This window comes from Mustelus asterias, chromosome 6 (assembly GCF_964213995.1).
Source record: "Mustelus asterias chromosome 6, sMusAst1.hap1.1, whole genome shotgun sequence".
NCBI lineage: Eukaryota > Metazoa > Chordata > Chondrichthyes > Carcharhiniformes > Triakidae > Mustelus > Mustelus asterias.
This window is the reverse complement of record NC_135806.1, coordinates 41,952,408-41,973,711: the sequence shown is the minus strand read 5'-3', so window position 1 is coordinate 41,973,711 and position 21,304 is coordinate 41,952,408. Positions and strand designations below refer to the sequence as shown.

The window sequence follows — 21,304 nt, the reverse complement described above, 5'->3', positions numbered from 1 at the left end:
AAGCTTTGACCCAGAATGAACATAAGTTGTGTTTGTAACAAGCAATTTAATACAATATCTGGGGTTTTTAAAGCCATTTTGCACAGTACTGGTAAACAAATGGCAGCTTTTGTGTTTCTGTAACTATTCACATTTCCCAAACAATTGTAGCACCAAAATGAACATGAACTCTAACTGAAGGCAATCTGATTCTCCCAATTACATTTAGAAACAAAGGAACGTGGCAACATTATGAACAAGAATTCATCTCCTCGAGTCTGTTATATAGAAACCAGAGTAGGCCATTCAGCTCCCATTCAGATAGATCAGGTCTGACCTGTGCCTTAATTACATGGACTGATCTTTGGTCCATATCCCTCGCTGCAAAATCAATCTTTCTAGCTCCTTTGTTCCAGTATCTGCATCTTAATGGAGGAGAGAGAGCTCCAGATTTCTGCTACCCTCGGTGTGTCAAAGTGCTTTCTGAACTGTACTAGGAAAACAGAAAATAAGGTTCAAGAATTTTAGAGTGCATGGCATCATGAAACAATGTCAATACTGAACAAATCTCTGACAACTCAGGGTTCCAATAACAACAATGGCAAAGTTCAATACACTACAAAATATTGGTCAATATTCGGACTGAACACTGACTGTAAATGGTCACCATTACTATCAGAAAATCCAGTCCAGCTGGTACAGTTGAAGATAATGATTGGAAGCTGCTCAATTTTTACAAGCACTTCGAAATGGAAGAGTTGCTTGTTAACCAAATACCTAATAGAGAGAAGCTGCTGGTGGGTTTATTCTGACAAGAACATTTTGCTTGCTCGCTGTTGTGGGATGAACTATCAACTATGTAAATCCATTTTTGTTATTGCAGGATTTGTCTACAGACCTCCTAATAGTAATGATGTAGTGATAGAATCATAAAATGCCTACAGTGCAGAAGGAGGCTATTTTGCCCATCGAGTCTGCACTGACAACAATCCCACCCAGACCCTGTCCCTGTAACCCCGTGTACTTACCCTGGACAATTTAGCTTGGCCAATCCACCTAACCTCTTTGGACTGTGGGAGAAAACCAGAGCACCTGAAGGAAATCCACATAGACACAAGGAGAATGTGCAAACTCCACACAGACAGTGACCCGAGGCTGGAACTGAACCTGGGTCTCTGGCGATGTGAGGCAGCAGTGCTAACCACTGTGTCACCCACATGTTGGAGGTGGGGGATGAATAAATACAAAGCTCAGGGAAGCTTGGAGAGAAAAATACAAGTGGTTCTAATAGAACATTCTAATTTTCATATAGACTTAGGGGGAAGCAGAATAGCTCAAGTAAAGGCAATAAATTTAAAAATGTGTTCAGAATAGTTTTATGGTCTAGATTTGACAATGCTGTGCCCAGTTCAGAGGTGTGAAATAGACAACAAAGCATCCAATCAGCTGAGCAGCACTTTTAAAGGTTTTTTGCTGTTGTGCAGCCTGGAGAATGCCCAGAATGCATCTGCAGGGTGTCAATCTCATGTGAATGAGGCCTAATGGCCATTATAAAGACAAAAAATGCTGGAAGTGTTCAGCAGATCAGGCTGTATCTGTGGAGAGAAACAGAATTATTGGGCGGGATTTTACGGCTTTGCTCATCCTGAAACCATAAAATCCCGCTTGAGGTCAACAGACCTTCCCATTGTCTGCTCCTCACCTGCTCCGATTCCCGTGGTGGGCAGATGAGGTGGTAAAATTCCAGCCAAGGTTTTAGATTGATGACTGATCATCAGAAAAGAATGCCCAATATCTACCTGTTCTAACACAGGAATCAATCCCTCTGCCAGCTCATACCATCAGCCAATTTCTAGTCTATTAACTTATTTAAGGACTGCCAAATGAACAGGCCTTAATAGATTTAGTGATGTGTAGTCTCAGTTATTTTCAGCTGCTTTATCGATGAACTTCCCTCCATCCTAAAGTCAGCAGTGGAGAGGTTCGCTGATTATTGCATTTATGTTCAGTTCCATTCACAACTCCTCAGATAATGAAGCAGTCTGCGTCCACAAAACCCAGAGAAAATTCAGGAGTGGACTGATACATGACAAGTAACATTCATCCGAGTTTCAGGCAATGGCTTCAAACAAGAGAGAGTCCAATTACCTTCCCACGACATTCAATAGCATCACCATCACTAAATCCCCCCACCATCAACATGCTGGAGGTTACCATTGATCAGAAACTCAACTGGACTAGTCACACAAGTGGAGTAGTTTAGAGGCTAACTATTTAGACCCTGGCTGATTCTCCTGTTAAAAGAAAGCGAGGGCCTAATTAAATGCAAATGTCTGAGTCTGATGATATCAACTTTTTCCTAACTTCAACACGGTGGGAGTCCCACCCTGTCTGTTGCCAGCAGAAATATCCATCCGAGGCCTAAACAGGAAACTTCCAGCCTCCCCAGCCTTGACCATACTAATTCATGGTCGTCCCCATGAGTCCCTGCCTGTGACCTCCTGTGACTGAATTTCCACACCATCTGCTGGCCATGTAGCTGCTCAGGCTGGCAGTCAGCATAAAGATGGGCAGGGCCTCCATGTTTCCAACCTTCTGGATCCTTTGCCAGCTACTGTGTGCCTCATTAATCTTATCATTTCTCTGTTAATATCGGGGCCACAATGACTGAGCACTTGAACAAACTCAAGTTGGTCAGTGGGAATCACCATGGATTTGTGAAGGTTAGGCTATGGTGGACCTAAATGTGTACGTATGAATGTTATCTATATAGGAAGCATTTGGCAAGTTCAGCACAATATTATTAGCAAAATTGAGCTCACAAAGTTTGAGATAAACATATGCCGTGGATTGGTGTTTCGTTGGCAGGTAGGAGTCAGAGCATAGGGATAAAGGTTTCTTTCTCTCCAGGCATCTATACTAGAGTCTCAACTTTTCACCAAGTACATTACTAACTTGCATGAAGGAATAGATGGTTGTATATCCAAATTGGTAGATGTCACTAAGTTAGGAGGCATAATAGGTAGTGGAGATGGGAAAAGAAAGTTACAAAGAAAAGTAGAAAAGCTAAGTGAGTACAATAAACCACGGCATATGGGGTTCAATGTGTCAAAGTGTGAGGCCATCCATTTTGGATCTAAGAAATACAAATTTAAATATTTTCTTGAGGTATTGCTAGGAAGAGAGAGACATGTTGCTGGAGCTTTTCATCTTGTACTCATCAGGACAAATGCAAGAATGACAAAATTCAAGTGATCACAATCAAAGTGATCAAATCATCAAGTGATTTATACAAAGGGTGCTGATTGGTTGGCAAATCAACACTGATTGGCAAATGGAATTTAACCCTGACAAATGCGAGGTGATTCATTTTGGTAGGACAAATTTAAATGTGGATTACAGGGTCAAAGGTAGGGTTCTGAAGAATGTGGAGGAACAGAGAGATTTTGGGGTTCATATCCATAGATCTCTGAAGGTTGCCACTCAAGTGGATAGAGCCGTGAAGAAGGCCTATAGTGTGTTGGCGTTCATTAACAGGGGGTTTGAGTTTAAGAGCCGTGGGGTTATGCTGCAACTGTACAGGACCTTGGTGAGACCACATTTGGAATATTGTGTGCAGTTCTGGTCACCTCACTACAAGAAGGATGGGGAGACACTGGAAAGAGTGCAGAGGAGATTTACCAGGATGCTGCCTGGTTTGGAGGGTACGTCTTATGAGGAAAGGTTGAGGGAACTTGGGCTTTTCTCTTTGGAGCGGAGGAGGTTGAGAGGAGACTTGATAGAGCTTTATAAGGTGATGAGGGGGATAGATAGAGTGAACGTTCAAAGACTATTTCCTCGGGTGAATGGAGCGGTAACTAGGGGGCATAACTATAGGGTTCATGGTGGGAGATATAGAAAGGATGTCCGAGGTAGGTTTTTTACTCAGAGAGTGGTTGGGGTGTGGAATGGACTGCCTGCAGGGATAGTGGAGTCAGAAACTTTAGGAACATTTAAGAAGCTATTGGATAGGCACATGGAGTACTTCGGGATGATAGGGAGGAAATAGCTTGATCTGGGTTTCAGACAAAGCTCGGCACAACATCGTGGGCCGAAGGGCCTGTTCTGTGCTGTACTATTCTCTGTTCTATGTTCTATGATTGGCATAGAGAAATCAATGGGAACTAGATGTTCCCCATGCGTCTGCAAATCTAAATAAAGGACTCAATAATAAGGCTTGAACATATTCCTTTTGTTTGCAGAGAATGAATCCCTACATAGTATGCTGTTTTTAGCAAGCATAAATGAGCCGGTAAAATTCTGGCTAGTCTCTGCAGGTGGTATTGCACCAGCAGTGAAATTCAGACACAATATTGTTCACTCATGTGGTAGGTAGAATGTGATGGCAACATTTTATTAGTAGAAAATACCACCCAAGTCGCCATTGCATGGTAGCAACTTTAAATGATTTGCTTTATCTGTTGTTCAAATTTTCTTTATGCTGAGAAACTAGAACTGTGGCAGAGAAAAAGAATTTGGTTGTCCATGTACGCAAAGAGCTAAAAGCTATGGTAATGGTTCAAAAGCAATCAGTTAAGCTAATGGAATAAAAACAGAAATGCTAGAAACATTCAGCAGATCTGGCAATTACTGGGGTGACTGCTGCTTGTAATCACTCCGTGCAGGAGATCTGTATGTGATGTTTTGTCCAGGTTTCTGAGGCATACAGGAAAGTGGATAGAGTGTAGCATCTTATGAGATATTATTTTGTTCCAAGCTTGAGTTTTCTTGCTGTTTACACATCCTTTATCTTCATGAAATTACTTCTGGCTATCTCTATCCTTCAGATTTCAGCATGACATCAACCATCCTCTGCTATTATATGTCATAAAAAGACAAACCTATCTACTTGTTCCAGTGGGACACCATCCACCTCAATCTTCACTCTTGTTTCTTGTAATATATTCCTTCTAACTACCATTGATTTTGTTTTTTTGTGTTCACACTCAATCCATAGTCTAAATTTTTAAATTTTCTTGATGTTTTAAAGCCTCTTCTGATTCTGCAAGTAGTGGTGTGTCAGCAAGCTATTGCAAGTTTCTTATGTTCTTGCTTCCAATTCTCAACCCTGGATGTACATTTAATTCTCTGAAAATTTGTTCTGTGTACAGATTGAATAATTCTGGCGACAGTACACAACCTTGTCATACTCTTCACTTGAAACATGTTTGGTTGTCCACCTTCTAGCCAGATGCTCGCTATTTGGCCCCAATTTGGGCTCTGGATAAATCTCACATCTTTACTGTCAATGTCACATTTTAGCAACATGTCAGTTAGCTTTTGATGATAAACACAATTGAATATTTTTTTCATAATCTATGCAGCATATGGAAATATTCTTGTTTATTTATGTTTCTTAGTTAGCTTCACGGATAATGAATGTCTCAATTATCCTGGAATTATTTCTTGGTATATATTTGGTCGCTAAGTCCTGCTATCACTTCTAATTATGTTTCTCCAAGAGCTTTTAGATGTTCTTTTGTTGCTTTATCTATGCCTGGAGCTTAACAGAGTTAAGGTCTATGATATGTAGGGGAATGGGGGAAACTGTCAGCCACCAGGAAACCTGGAAATATGGGAAATATGGGAAAAGTAGAGGTCTTGCCAAATTTAACAGCAGGATTTAATTTTAACTTTTGTAAAGTTTAAAGTCTATTTATTAGTGTCACAAGTAGGCTTACATTAACATTGTAATGAAGTTACTCTGAAAATCCCCTAGTTGCCACACTCCGGCACCTGTTCCGTTACACTGAGAGAGAATTGCGCATGGCACCTAACCAGCACGTCTTTTGGACTGTGGAAGGAAACCGGAGCACCTGGAGGAAACCCATGCAGACACGGGGAGAACATGCAAACTCCACACTGACAGTGATCCAAGCCGGGATTCGAAGCCAGATCCCTGGTGCTGTGAGGCAGCAGTGCTAACCACTGTGCCACAGTGCCGCCCTTACATGGTTTTCTGCCCAATAGTTAGCCTGACAACGAGGATGGGTGGCTGGCTACCCTCTGGGAAAACCTGACGTTCAAGACTGCACCCGATGACTGGAGCAAATAGAAGAGAGATCATGGGGCTGGGAGGGGCACAGTGGAAGATATAGGATCAGGGGGGCTGGATGCAGGGGTTGCGAGGAGCTGGTTTCAGTCTCATTAGCATATTATAATTACAGGCGTTGAGGAGCTATTTCAAAGAACAAAAACTTATTACAACCTCACAAAGTGTCAGTCAAACAAAACTAGCATTTCCCTTTACAGCTGTGCAAACATTGCCTACATGGTTGGATGTAATATTCAGTATTGGAGCTAAGTGAAGCATTCATAATAAGATCATCTGGCAACTGTATCAACAGAAGCAGGCTGAACAGATAGCCAGACATCTGATTTTTTTCCTCAAGATGGCCTCATTATAAATGCTTTCAGGGTGGGAAAGGTTGATGATAGCCTTCTTGCTTGAGGCTACTTAAGGCACTCATCCTGTCATCGTTGGTATTTAACCAGCACCAGTTCTGGTCTCACCATCTGGAGAAGATACCCAGGAAAACCATTTGAGTCTGCCAGTGGCCTAGTACATGGTTAGAATTAAGTAGATTCGGGCCTCCCAGAGAAAAGTGAAGCAGAGCTCCCACCTGTTTTCTAATCAGCTGGTGAGACCCCATCAGCCACATTAAATCCAGGTCCTGTTGATTGTAAAATGCTCTGTGATATCTAGTGGATATTGTAAGGCCTGATGGAAGTACAAAATCTTTCTTCAGATTGGTTCTTCTCCAATATTGAATCCTGGAGCAATAACTTTGGACTCTTCCTCATTTCCTATGGAATTATTGCTGGTGTAGGGGGGGTGGTGTTTGATGGCTACTATTTGTTGTAACTCTACCTCCAGTTGTTGTGAGCAGAGTTACTCTCCCCTCAACTATTCTGTTAGCAACCAGAAAGGTGTTAACATGAAGAAAGAAAGGAAAAGTCGATTAAAAATGAGAATTAGGAACGTAGGAACAGGAGCAGACTATTTAATCCATTAGCCTGTCTTGCCATTCTATCAGATCATAGTAGATCAGCATCTCGGCTCCATTTATCTACCTCATTCCATATCCCTTGATATCCGTACCCAACAAAACTCCATCTTCTCAGTGAATGTCCCAACATCCACAACCTTTTGAGGGAGTAAGCTCCAGACTTCCACTATCCTTTATGTGAAATAGATGCTTCCTGATTTCACTCAAGTTCTAATTTTAAGACTGGGCAACTGTTTTGACTTCTAAAAAGTGTCCTACTTATGAAACTGACATTTTCTGAGTATGTTTTGATTATGGCTATAAGTTTCTTTCATGATCCTCCCCAAAATTGAATGAGCTTTTGTTGGAAACATCAGGACTTTGGAGTGAAGGGTGAGGCCTACTCTTGTTTCAATTTCTCTCCCCTGCTGGGGTAGCCTGCCTTATGCCAGAATGCTGAAGAGCCTATTTTCCTCCAAGTTCTATGCTGTCATACCATTACTAACCCTCCCCAGGATCATCTAGTGCAAGGTGATAAGTTACAGGTCTACAGTAATGGCCATAAAGGCCCTGATTTTAGCCAGCAAGGGCCCTAATCCTAACATAGAGGCTTCCTCCCATCCATTTTGGCCTCCAGTGCTGGCTGAAGCTCCTGCCTTCTTGGAGCTTCTTTTGCCCACATAAGATTCCTTTCCATTTCTTCATGTTCTGCAGCTCAACAGCATCAGATTTTCTTCCATTGTATTGGCAGCTTGCCACCATGTGTAGTAAATGACATACCCGACCTATACAGATTCAATATAAGTTGAGTTGGGTAGTTTCAAACCAGTTCTTAAGAGGCCTAATCCTCATGGCATTAATTGGAAATCTTAGCCAGAACAACCAAAGGACAGTTTGGGAGGGGAAACAGGAAAATTATCACATTAGTATAGTAGTGGGTGCTAAGGCATATTGTTGGGGCACAGTAGAGGAAGGGGTACATTGCATCTGATATTCCTGTCCTGTTTGTGTTCAATGCAGATACTGGGACTAATACAAGTATCAATTCAATGGTGAGATTAACTCAAGAATCAATTTTCTACAGTTAAATGGAGGAACCTGAGGATAACATGGTCCAAGTCCGCAAATCCCACAAAGTTGAACAAATGGTCGCAAAATGGCTTCGCCTTACACGAGATCATTCACAGAGGTGAGATTTGTATATGTTTATTAAAGCTTGATTTCTACAAATTGACGTTTTTTTATTCTTTCGGGGATGTGGGCGTTGCTGGCCAGCATTTGTTGCCCATCCCTAATTGCCCCTTGAACTGGGTAGCTTGCCAGACCATTTCAGAAGGTATTTAAGAATCAACCTGGGTCTGGAGTCACATGTAGGCCAGACCACATAAGAGTGGCAGATTTCCTTCCCTAAAAAAAAAATAAGTCCAGTTTTTTAACGATAATTGACAATGTTTTCATGATCATCATTGGAATTCCAGGTTTTTTTATTATTGAATTCAAATTTCACAATCTGCTGAGGTGGGATTCGAACCCGGGCCCCTAGATCGTTACCCTGAGTCTCAGTATTACTAGTCCAGTGACAATACCACTACACCACTACCTCCCGTTACAGTGAAGGTCTCCTTGTTCAATCCATCAAGTTGACGTATATGAACTGCTATGACCATGTGAGAAAGGATGAACTGGCTCCCCTCTACTCAACCTCCTTGAAAGGTCACCACAAAGGTTTAAGTTTCTTTTTTACAAGACAATGCCTTTTCCAAATCAGAATGTATTTAACTATTTAAACTGTGAGGAATAAGGAACCAATCAAACAAGGTTTTCTCAAATCAAACATAGAGCAAATTTATTAACCACTGAAACTGTCTCAGTCCAAATTGCAAATTTTCCGGGGCGAGGGAAGGGGGGTGGTGGGGGGAGGTGGCAAGGTGAGCCAAAATGGAATTAAGGTGAATGAAACCAGAAAGAATTTTCAACATGTCACAATGTCCAATGTAAACCTGGATACCTAAACATCCATTTACTTTTGCATTTTGCATCCAGTGTGCTTTGCATGACACAATGCTAACTTAACTATCAAAAGGGCCAATTGCAAGGTAGACTTTGAAGGAATCCATAGAATCCCCGAATGCAAAAGGAGGGCCATTCATCCCATCAAGTCTGCACCAACTCTCCGAAAGAGCATCTTACCCAGGCCCACACTCACACACTTACACCACACCCACACTCATATTCACATCTCACTTGCTCATACTCACAATCACATCAACCTCACATCACTCTCATTCTCACCCACATTCTCACACTTACATCACACTCATTCTCACAATCACATCACATTAACTCATATGCTCGCATCACAAACTCACACACATCACACTCACTCACACTTACATTGCACATTGCTCTCACATTCTCATTGCACTCACTGCTACATGCACTCTCTCAATCATATCACATACACGCTCGCTTTCACAATCACATCATATCACACTCACTCTCACTATCACATCACACTCTCTCATATATTGTAGGCATCATAAGAATCACAAGAACTAGGAGCAGGAGTAGGCAATTTAGCCCCTTGAGCCTACTCCACCATTTAATACAATCATGGCTGATCTCATCTCAGCCTCAACTCCACTTTCCTGCCTGTTCACCACAGTCCTTTAAACCTTTACTCATTAAAAATCTGTCGACCTCTTCCTTAAGTTTACTCAATGTCCTGGCATCCACCAAGCTCTGGAATAGTGAATTCCACAGACTCATGAGCCTTTAAGAGAAGTAATTTCTCCTCATCTCTGTTTTAAATCTGCCATCCCTTATCCTAAAATGCTGACCTCTTGTTCTAGATTGCACTGTGAGAAGAAACATCCTCTCCATGTTTTGTCAATTCCCCTTTATCATCATGTGCACCTCAATTAGATCGTCTCTCATTCTTCTAAATTCCAGGGAGTACAGGCTTAAACTGCCCAATCTCTCTACGTGAGACAAACCCTTGATCTCCGGAATTAATCTAGTGAATTTCCTCTGAACTGCAACTACATCCCTCCTCAAGTAAGGGAACCAAAGCCTTACACAATATTTTAAGTGTGGTCTTATTAATGCTTTGTACAGGAGCAGCAACAGTTCATTACTTTTATATTCTATTCCTTTCTCAATAAGTGCCAAGATTCCATTTGCCTTCCTTATTACCTGCTGTACCTGCATTCTAGTTTCTGTGATTCATGCACAAGGACACCCTCTGCACGAAGCAGTCTGAAGTTTCCCTCTATTTAGAGAATAACTTGCCTATATATTTTTCCTACCAAAATGGATAACCTCACACATCCACATTAAACCCCTTCTGCCAAATGTTGTCCCATTCACTTAACCTATCCATATCCATTTGCAAATTTCTTATTTCATTATTGGAACAACTTACTATTCCACCTATTTTAGTGTCATCTGCAAATTTGGCAATGGTACCTACTATCCCTGCATCCAAGTCATTAATATAGATTGTAAATAGTTGGGGTCCGAGAACTGAACCCTGTGACAACCCACTAGTTACATCTTGCCAACCAGAGAAAGACCCATTTATCCCAACTCCATGCTTTCTGTTGGTTAGCCAATCCCCTATCCAAGCTAATAAATTACCCCATGTGAACTTTGTGTATTAACCTTTTGTGTGGCACCTTATCAAATACCTTCTGTAAGTCCAAGTATACTACATCTACAGGATTCCCATTATCCACCTTGCTTGTTACATCATCAAAGAACTCAAGCAAATTAGTCAAACATGATTTATGTTTCATAAAGGTAGAGACTAGAACTTGAGGGCACAACCTCAGAGAGAAGGGACGCTTCTTTAAAACTGAGATGAGAAGGAATTTCTTCAGCCAGAAGGTGGTGAATCTGTGGAACTCATTGCCACAGAAGGCTGTGAGGCCACATCATTGAGTGTCTTTAAGACAGAGATAGATAGGTTCTTGATCAATAAGGAGATTATGGGGAGAAGGTTATGGGGAGAAGGTTATGGGGAGAAGGCAGGAGAATGGGGATGAGAATCATATCAGCCATGATTGAATGGTGGAATGAACTTGATGGGCCAAATGGTCTAATTCTGCTCCTATATCTTATGGTCTTGTAAAACCATGCTGACTCTCGTGGATTGCATTTTGACTTTCTAAATGTCCTGTTATTACTTCCACAATAATGGATTTCAACAATTTCCCAACGACAAATGCTAACTGATTGGCCTATAGTTTACTACATTTTGTCTCCTTTTTTGAATAAGGGCATTATATTAGCATTTTTCCAATCCACCGTAACCTTTCCTGCATCCAGTGATTTTTGGAATATTGTAAGCAAAGGATCCACTATCTCCAATGCCACTTCCTTTAAGACCCTATGATGTAGGCCATCAGGCCCTGGGGATCTACTTGCCTTCAATCCCAATAGTTTGCTCACATCACAAACTCTCTCACTCACTCTTATAATCACACCACACTCTCATCACATTCTTTCTCACAATCACACCACATTTACTCACATCACACATCACACTCTCGCACTAACTCTCACAATCACATCACACTTATTCTCACACTCGCATCACGCTTATTCTCACAATTATATCACACTCACACACATCATAATTCTCAATCACATCGTACTCACTCTTACATCATATTCACTCTCACAATCACATTACACACTCACTCTCGCTCTCCCATCACACTCACTCTTACGCTCCCCACTGTGCATATCACATCACAGCCCACTCATCTCACATCTTGTTTTTACCTTTTAGATCTGTGCTGGATCCATTTACTTTTTAAATGTTGATCCCATTTAAGTCATGCAATGTTTGGACAAACAGTTGACAAACGGAAAGGCAATAAATACCTGAAGCTAAGACGTTTCCTGATCACAAGCAGCAAATGTTTCCCCTTGATAACAGATTGCATTTTGTACCCTTCATAAAGGCCTGAAAGAAAATGAAATATATACAATAACATTAAAAACGTGGCTGAATGTTTGGAAGCTGCTTTCTGCTGTTAGGATGTATGGGCTGGATTTTCAACCCCCGGGGGGGCCATTTACTCCGAGATGGGATGGGAGGAGTGTGGCAGGGCCATAGCTTCCTGCATGCAGTGAGTGGCCGACATTAAGAGCCAATTGAGGTCAATTAAAGTAGGCTGACCAGGTTGTTTCAGTCAGCCTGGAGGTTTCTGAGGTGGAGGGGGCGGTTTAGGCGACTTTAGGTGCTATGCCGAGACCCAGTACTCCAAGCAGGAATGGGGAGAGGCTCTCATCTCCTACCCCACAACAGTAGCCTGGCTGCAAGATCCATTTTAAAATTTAAGTTTAAGAAAGTTGGAGAGGGGACACCTCTATCTTGAAACACTCACTTTCTGCTTCTTACCCTCTATTGCAGCATGCTGCTGTTTTCAAGCTGAAATGCATCAGATAGAGACTCCAGCTTTGAGAGCCCATCCACCATCCGTGATTTTTTTGTTATTTGTTCATGGGATGTGGCATCACAGGCTAGGCCAGCACTTGCACAATGCTGTTAGGGAGGGAGTTCCAGGATTTTGATCCAGCGACAGTTAAGGAATGGCAATATATTTCCAAGTCAAAATGATGTGTGTCTTGGAGGGGAACTTGAAGGTGGTGGCGTTCCCATGTGTCTACTGCCCTTGTCCTTCAGGCTGGAAGAGGATTGAATCATAGAAAAATCATGGTATTCCTACAGTAAAAGAAGGCCATTCAGCCCATTGAGTCTGCACTGACTCTCTGACAGAGCATTTTACCCAGGCCCACCCCCTCTGCCCTATCCCCGTAACCCCGCGCATTTACTCTGCTAAACCCTAACCTACACATCTTTGGACACTAAGGGCAATTTAGCATGGCCAATCCACCTAACCTGCACATCTTTGGACTGTAGGAGAAAACTGGAGCACCCAGAGAAAACCCACGCAGACAGGAGAAAAATGTACAAACTCCACATGGACAGTCACCCAAGGCTGGAATTGAACTCCAGGTCCCTGGAGCTGTGAGGCAGCAGTGCTAGCTACTGTGTCACCGTGTCGCCCCTGTCTCCAGGTTTTTTAAGAGGGAGCCCCCAATGAAATGGCAAAGAGTGATTGTTATCCCCCAGGGGGAAGCCTCAGCAACATTGCAAAGTTGTTTTCCATTGCTACTACGGTTCTGCTCCTATCTTTGTGACTAATCAATATAGTGTAAGCCAAATACATGCTGCGAGCATAATTTGCTTTATGTTGTCATAATATTTGTGACAGTATTTGGCATTGTAAATTGCATTGTTTACATTCGTTGTGCCAAATATTACAATGTAGCCTCAGGATCTGGTTATTAGGTGCATTCCAGGAATTTGAGCTCATAACCTGGGCTAACACTTCTGTGATGGCACTGAGGGAGTGCTGCATAGTCAGAGATGCCATTATTCAAATGGGACATCTGCTGGATGTGAAAGATCCCAGAGGCACTATTTAAAGAAGAGCAGGGGAATGGGCCCAATCTCCTGGTCAATGTTTATATCTCAACCAACATCAGATTTTAATTGGCCTTTTATATTCTGGCTGTTTGTGGGATTTTTTAATGCAGGAATTGGGAGCTACAGTTCCCTGCATTTGTTGACTACATTTCCAAATTAATTGCTGAAACACTTTGAGAGGTGGTGAATAGTCTATATCATAGAGTCATAGAGGTTTACAGCATGCAAGCAGGCCCTTCAGCCCAACCTGTCCATGCCGCCCCTTTTGTTAACCCCTGAGCTAGTCCCAATTGCCCACGTTGGCCCATATCCCTCTATACTCATCGTACCCATGTAACTGTCTAAACGCTTTTTAAAAGACAAAATTGTATCCGCCTCTACTACTACCTCTGGCAGTTTGCTCCAGACACTCACCACCCATTGTATGAAAAAATTGCCCCTCTGGATCCTTTTGCATCTCTCCCATCTCACCTTAAACCTATGCCACCTAATTTTAGACTCCCCTACCTTTGGGAAAAGATGTTGACTATCTAGCTGATCTGTGCCCCTCATTATTTTATAGACCTCTATAAGATCACCCCTCAGCCTCCTACGCTCCAGAGACAAAAATCCCAATCTATCCAGCCTCTCCTTATAACTCAAATCATCAAGTCCCGGTAGCATCCTAGTAAATCTTTTCTGCACTCTTTCTAGTTTAATAATATCCTTTCTATAATAAGGTGATCAGAACTGTACACAGTACTCCAAGTGTGGCCTTACCAATGTCTTGTACAACTTCAACAAGACGTCCCAACTCCTGTATTCAATGTTCTGACCAATGAAACCAAGCATGCCGAATGCTTTCTTCATCACCCTGTCCACCTGTGACTCCACTTTCAAGGAGCTATGAACCTGCACCCCTAGATCTCTTTGTTCTATAACTCTCTCCAACGCCCTACCATTAACTGAGTAAGTCCTGCCCTGGTTCGACCGACCAAAATGCATCACCTCACGTTTATCTAAATTAAACTCCATCTGCCATTTGTCAGCCCACTGGCCTAATTGATCAAGATCCCATTGCAATCCTAGATAACCTTCTTCACTGTCCACTATGCCACCAATCCTGGTGTCATCTGCAAACTTACTTACCATGCCTACTAAATTTTCATCCAAATCATTAATATAAATGAAAAATAACAGTGGACCCAGCACCGAACCCTGAGGCACACCGCTGGTCACATATAATATGTGCCATGTGCTACAGAACAAATCGATGCCGAATTTTTAAAGCTGCCTTTCCTCAACAAAGGCATTGTTGCCTTTTTGTATAAAACATCTTGTAAATAAAACAAAATAAACCTTTTCAAAAGCAGAGAGCACTCCCAGCTGATGAGAGCTTTGACTTTCTCTTGTTTAGAATACAACAATAATGGTGGCTCTCTGTGATCTCTTTAAAAGCCTTCATGAATTATTTATTTGTGTAATAAGCCCATGTCAATCTCCCTTTCTGGAAGAAAAGCACTTCCGGCAGACCAAAGTTAGATTAAATTTAATTTAACACAATCAACTATTCCATTAGTCTGGCTTTTTGCTTCAATCCAGGCTGTTCTGTGGATAATTGTTGTGCAATTTAAGAGGTAATTTTTTCCCGTTGATTCCCTACAATGCAATTAACAAAGTCAAGCAAAGACAAATCCTGCAGGTCCATCAGGCCTGTTCACCATTGAATCCAATTTCCTGATGTATAGAATTCTGCCTCAAATACTCAATTGTAAAACATACCATATACCAAAGAGTTAGATTATGAGGAGAGGTCCCATAAATGTAGCTGATAATCTCTTAGTTTTATGCAATTGAGAGCAGATCTCATCAAGCTATTTAAAATGTTAAAGGCATTTGATAGGTTAGATACAGCCTGCACCATTCATATTTGGTTAAAGTCCAACAGGTTTATTTGGTAGCAAATACCGTTACCAATAAAAAAGTGTAGAAAGGAAATACTCTGTCCTCTCTACTTTTGTGTGTGTGTGTGCACGCGTGTGTGCGCGTGTTGTGTGCGCGTGTGTGTGTGTAATACCAATAAACCTGTTGGACTTTAACCTGGTGTTAAAACTCTTACTGTGTTCACCCCAGTCCAGTGCCGGCATCTCCACATCATGACCATTCATACTTAACAGACTCGCATTCCAACCATTATTTTGTAAATTGAGTTTGTGTCTTTATATGCCCTGTTTGTGAACAGAACTCCCACTCACCTGATGAAGGGGCAGCGCTCCGAAAGCTAGTGGCTTGTGCTACCAAATAAACCTGTTGGACTTTAACCTGGTGTTGTGAGACTTCTCACTGTGCTTACCCCAGTCCAACACCGGCATCTCCACATTTGGCCATTCATACTTGCCACCTCCTGTTGACGTCCACATGATAGTCTGACCATCTCTCATGCAGAGAGAGGCAAGTCTTTAATCTCCGATTTATGTTGATAAAGAAGAGCTGACAGTGAGATTTTCCAGTCAGCTCCATGTTTCCTGACACAGCCAGTGGGGAGGGGGGGATGATCAACTATCTGATGCAGATAGACAGTGGCAACTGGGCTACACTGTAGAAGGAACACACACACACACACACACGCGCACACATACGCGCGCATGCACACACACACACCGCGCGCACACACACACACACTCGCGCACACACACACGCGCGCACACGCACACACATGCGCGTGCACACACACATGCGCGCACACACATGCGTGCACATATGCGCGCGCGCACACACACACGCGCACACACAAGCATGCACACACACAAGCGCGCACACACACACGCGCACACACAAGCATGCACACACACAAGCGCGCACACACACACGCGCACACACAAGCATGCACACACACAAGCGCGCACACACACACGCGCACACACACAAGCACGCACACACACACGCGGAAGTAGAGAGGACAGAGTATTTCCTTTCCACACATTTTTAAAGAGGTTACAACTGAATTGAAACAAATTTTCACTCTATTCAATCTTTTTTAAAGAATGAAACTGCATTATACTGATCATCACAGTTACACCTGGTGGGGTGGTACAAAGATTTAAAAAAAGATAAAACCTTAAAATTAAAGCTAGGTCATTTAGGAGGGAAATCTGAATTTTTCACATAGAATAGCAGAAATTTGATATTCTCTCCCAAAATGCCTCGAATGTTGGAGGTTGATTGAAGCTTTCCAGGCAGAAATTAATACATTTCTTGTTAGTATTAAGGGATTTGGGGCTAAGGTGAGTAAATCGAGTTGTTGTACAAATCAGCTATGATCTAATTAAATGGCCAAGGGGCTGAATGACCTACCCCCCACCCCCCCCATTGTTATGAAACTCGTGGAGGCCAATAACGCGAAAGAACTAAACTTCCCAAATGATCCCAAAGGAAAATCCTGCTTGGATTACTCTCTCAGTTTTTCAGATGGTCTATCCTATTGTGACCACTGGCTAAAATCTGTTTCCCCAGCCTTGTTTATGCTTCCTGATTAGCTTCTATTTCCCTAGCAACATATCAGAGGCTGATTTTTCAGGAATCTAATGTCACAGCCAGGAAATCCAATTAGCAAAACCCTCCACCAGAAACCTGGCTTCTGTTTCAGTTAGGGACAGTCTCAAAACACACAAGCTTTGAAACCATTTCATTACACTCTGCATATACAACCATTTTTCTATGCTTTCAAGTTTAAAATTTATCTCAAGCGCATTGTTTTTATGGGAACTATGGAGAACAGTGGATGAGTAAGCTTCAGTATGTACACAAAGGCAAAATACTGCAGATCCTTAAAATGTAAAATATAAACAGAAAATGCTGAAAGTATCCATCAGGTCAGATGGCATCAATGGAGCTAGATTTTTAAAGAGAGGCTGGGAACCTGACACTTGAATGAATTCCTGGTCCCGGTTCCGTACATGAGCTGCTTTGCTTTTGCAACGCAATTTTTAAATGTAGGTGGCCTAATTGGCCAGGAAGTGAGATTGGTTCGTGGCACTGAGCACCTCCAGGAGGTGCAAGCTGCCTGCCTGGTGCCAGTGGCAAAGGCAGCAGCCATGTTGGAGGCAGCCAATGCCTTGGTGAAGAGAGCAGAAGTGGAATCCAATGGAAAGTGGCCAGGGGTGAGAAAGCTAGGAGCAGAGTTTGAGCCGGGGCTCGTTGGATCCACAGAATGAGTTTAAAAATGAATACAAAGCATTTTCCTAGGGCCCCAGTAAGCCTGAGAGCTGTGCACAAATGTGTACAAGACTGGGCTCACTAGGCAAAAATTAAAAATTTGTTACGATTCCAGCTGATACTACTGGACAAGTCAAGTATGTGGAGGGCGGTTACTGAGCAGAGTCACAGAGACTGCTGATGAACTTTTAACAAAAAGAAAAAATTGTTTATTAAACAAGAAAGGATGAACCATAATATACTCCATCTTCATTCCAACTCTACCTTAACAAATATATGCAGACTAGTAAGGATATCACAAAATACAAGTTTTATCTGATACGCTAATATTCTCAGTAAGCACGCAGTCCATGTAAACCAATATGTGACCTGTGGTTAGACACCCCACACTCTGAAACCTAGTGGCAGATGTCTCCCAAAACAACTTCTATGGATATCTCATCAACTCTCCCCAGATGCTTTGCACACTGTGAGCCACTTAAACACCTCACCAAAAAGGGGCATCCTCCCCCACATCCACAAAAATAATGGATGACACCCCCCCACCCCACCCCCCATGCCACACAGGCATGAGGGTTACCCAATCTGATGCCCCTGTCAGCTTCCCTCGCCACTCAAACCCCCACTAAGCCCTCCTCCCCCTCAGACCCTCACTTAGGCCTCCTTCCCCCTCAGACTCCACACTCAGGCCCCTCTCCACTTAGGCCCCCTCCCCTTCAGACCTCCAACTCAGCCTCCCTTCAGGCCAAGCACCTTGGCAGTGCCAACAGTGCACTACCCCTGGCACCTTGGCATGTCACCCTGGCCTGGTGCCATGGGCCCCGAGGGGGGTCAAGGAGGTAGATCCAGTGGCCTTTTGCCCCTCTGGCCACAGGCTATGCTACAAGGCCATATTTGTTGCTCATCTCCTTTTGCCCTGAAATGGTGATGGTGGACCTTCTTGCAGTACAAGTTAGAGCATCCCCCCTACAATAGTCTTCAGTCCCTCTAGCTTTGTCCAGGTTTCAGAGGAAGAGTCCCCCAAGGTCCTGGAGATTGGCTGGGCTAGAGCTGGGGACCAAGGGTTGATCTTGCCACTCTCCACTGGGATGGGAGTGACATGGTTGGACTGCCCCTTCGAGCCCAGGCAAACCTGAAGATCACCCCTGGCATGGTGATTTCAGTAAGAAGTCTCACAACACTTATGGTATTTGCTACCAAATAAACCTGTTGGACTTTAACCTGGTGTTGTGAGACCTCTTACTGTGTTCACCCCAGTCCAACGCCGGCATCTCCACATCATGGTGATTTCAGGCAGCCCTGTGATTAATTTCTGCTTTCCTGCCTGTCAGCTGTGCAAATTCTGAAGTGACCAGGTCACTTTAACCTCCATGCCCCCGGTCACTGAAAACATTGGGAGACTTATCAAAAACACACACAGGCGAAGTTGAGGCGATGGAGAGAGCGCACAAACCTCCAAACAATTCATCTACCCAACTCTTAAAGCACTACTTGTCCCATATGTGGTAGAGTCTGTAGAACCCATTGAATCGCAGTGGAAACAAGTAATCCTAGATGTTGAGGGACTGTCTAATCAGAAGATAATTGTAAGGGGCAAAATCTCTACTTGTTTCAGTGCTCTATTGAAGAAAGGTGAGAGAAGGAAACCAGTGAATTATAGAACATTTAGCCTTCGGGACAGGAAGTACTCATATCTGGAAGAAAATAGGCTTATTAGCGATAGGCAGCATGGTTTCGTGAAGGGGAGGTCATGTCTCACAAACTTGATTGAGTTCTTTGAGGAAGTGACAAAAAGTGACAAAAATAATTGACCAATGCATGTCAGTGGATGTTGTATACATGGACTTTAGTAAAGCCTTCAGTAAGGTTCCTCATGGCAGGCTGATAAAGAAGGTGAAGTCATATGGGATCCGAGGTGAGCTGGTAAGGCGGATATAAAGCTGGCATAGAAAGCAGAGAGTATAATATCATAGCATCATACATTCCCTACAATGCAGGAGGAGGCCATTTAGCCCATCGAGCCTGCACCAACACAATCCCACCCAAGCTCTATCTTCATAACCTCACATATTTACCTTGAATATCCCCCTGAAACTAAGGGTCAATTTAGCATGGCCAATCCACCTAACCCACACATCTTTGGAATATGGGAGGAAACTAGAGCACCCAAAGGAAACCCATGCAGACACGGGCGAATGTGCAAACTCCACACGAGGTCTGAATTGAACCTGGGTCCCTGGCGCAGTGCTAACTGCGTGCCGTTCCAAGTAGCAGTGGAAGGATACTTTTCTAACTGGAGGTCTGTGACAAGCAGTGTTCCAAAAGGATCAGTGCTGGGACCTCTGTTGTTTGTAATATATATAAATGATTTGGAGGAAAATGTAGGTGGTCTGATTAATAAATTTGCAGATGGTACAAAAATTAGGGGAGTAGCGGATAGTGAGGAGGATTGTCAGAGGATTCATCAGGCTACAAATCAGCTGGAGACCTGGGCCGAAAGATGGCAGATGGAATTTAACCAGGACAAATATGAGGTGATGCGATTTGGAATGTCTATTGCAGACGGAAAGTATACAGTAAATAGTCGAGCCCTTATAAATATTAGCATACAGAAGGATCTAGGCATGCAGATCCATAGTTCCTAAAGGTGGCAACTCAGGCGGACAAGGTAGTCAAGAAGGCATGTGGCATGCTGGCCTTCATCAGTTGGGGGTGTTGAGTATACGAATTGGAAAATCATGTTGCAGCTGTATAAGATTTTGGTTAGGCTGCATTTGGAGTATTGTGTACAATTCTGGTCATCGCACTACTGGAAGGATGTTGATGCTTTGGAAAGGGTGCAGAAGAGATTTACCAGGATGTTGCCTGGTTTGGAGGATATGGACTATGAAGAAAGGTTGAACAAACTTGGATTGTTTTCATTGGAGCATCGTAGGATGAGGGGGTGACCTGATAGAGGCTTACAAGATTATGACAGGCTTGGATACAGTGGATAATGAGAGTCTTTTTCCCAGGGTTGAAGGGTCAATAACTTGGGGGCAGAGGTTGAAAATGAAGGAGGAAAATTTAAACGAGATGTAAGGGGCAAGTTTTTCAAACAGAGGGTGGAAAGTGCCTGGGACGCCCTGCCGAAGGTGGTGTTGGAAGCAGATTCTGTAACAACGTTCAAGAGGCAACTGGATAGATGCATGAATAGGCAGGGAATAGAGGGATATGGACCACGTAGAGGCAAGAAAATATCAGATTAGAGAGGCACCTGTGTCAGCACAGACTTGGTGGGCCGAAGGGCCTATTCCTGTGCTGTACTGTTCTTTTGTTCTAACATCTGCTATCAAAAAATTACCTGAGTCTATAACTATGCTTAGAGTGACTGACCACCTTCAAATCTCCCAGATACTTTTTAAATCATTGCAGTAGTGTGGCAGAGATTTTCCTTTCTCCTTGTCAGACCTTACAAATGAATTAGTCAATGTTGGGTGGGAGCAGGGTAATTCCCCTCCCCTTTCACAATGACCCATTTCCACAAGGGAGGCAAAATCGACGAGAGAGGCCTTCAGTGAGGAGTTTGCAGCTCTGCTGGAGGAAGAAGGTGGGAGATGGA

General features: G+C 43.0%; 1 protein-coding gene across 1 annotated transcript in view; it reads left to right on the top strand.

Annotated features, from left to right (window-relative positions):
- Nucleotides 1-8,095: 8,095 nt before the first annotated feature.
- The window catches only part of frmpd1a (FERM and PDZ domain containing 1a), a 102,198-nt gene continuing 88,989 nt past the window's right edge, over nucleotides 8,096-21,304 (top strand). The window contains exon 1 of the mRNA XM_078213856.1: nucleotides 8,096-8,196. Within this exon, the coding sequence (XP_078069982.1) occupies nucleotides 8,096-8,196 (101 nt within the window). The remainder of the gene's footprint in view (nucleotides 8,197-21,304) is intronic.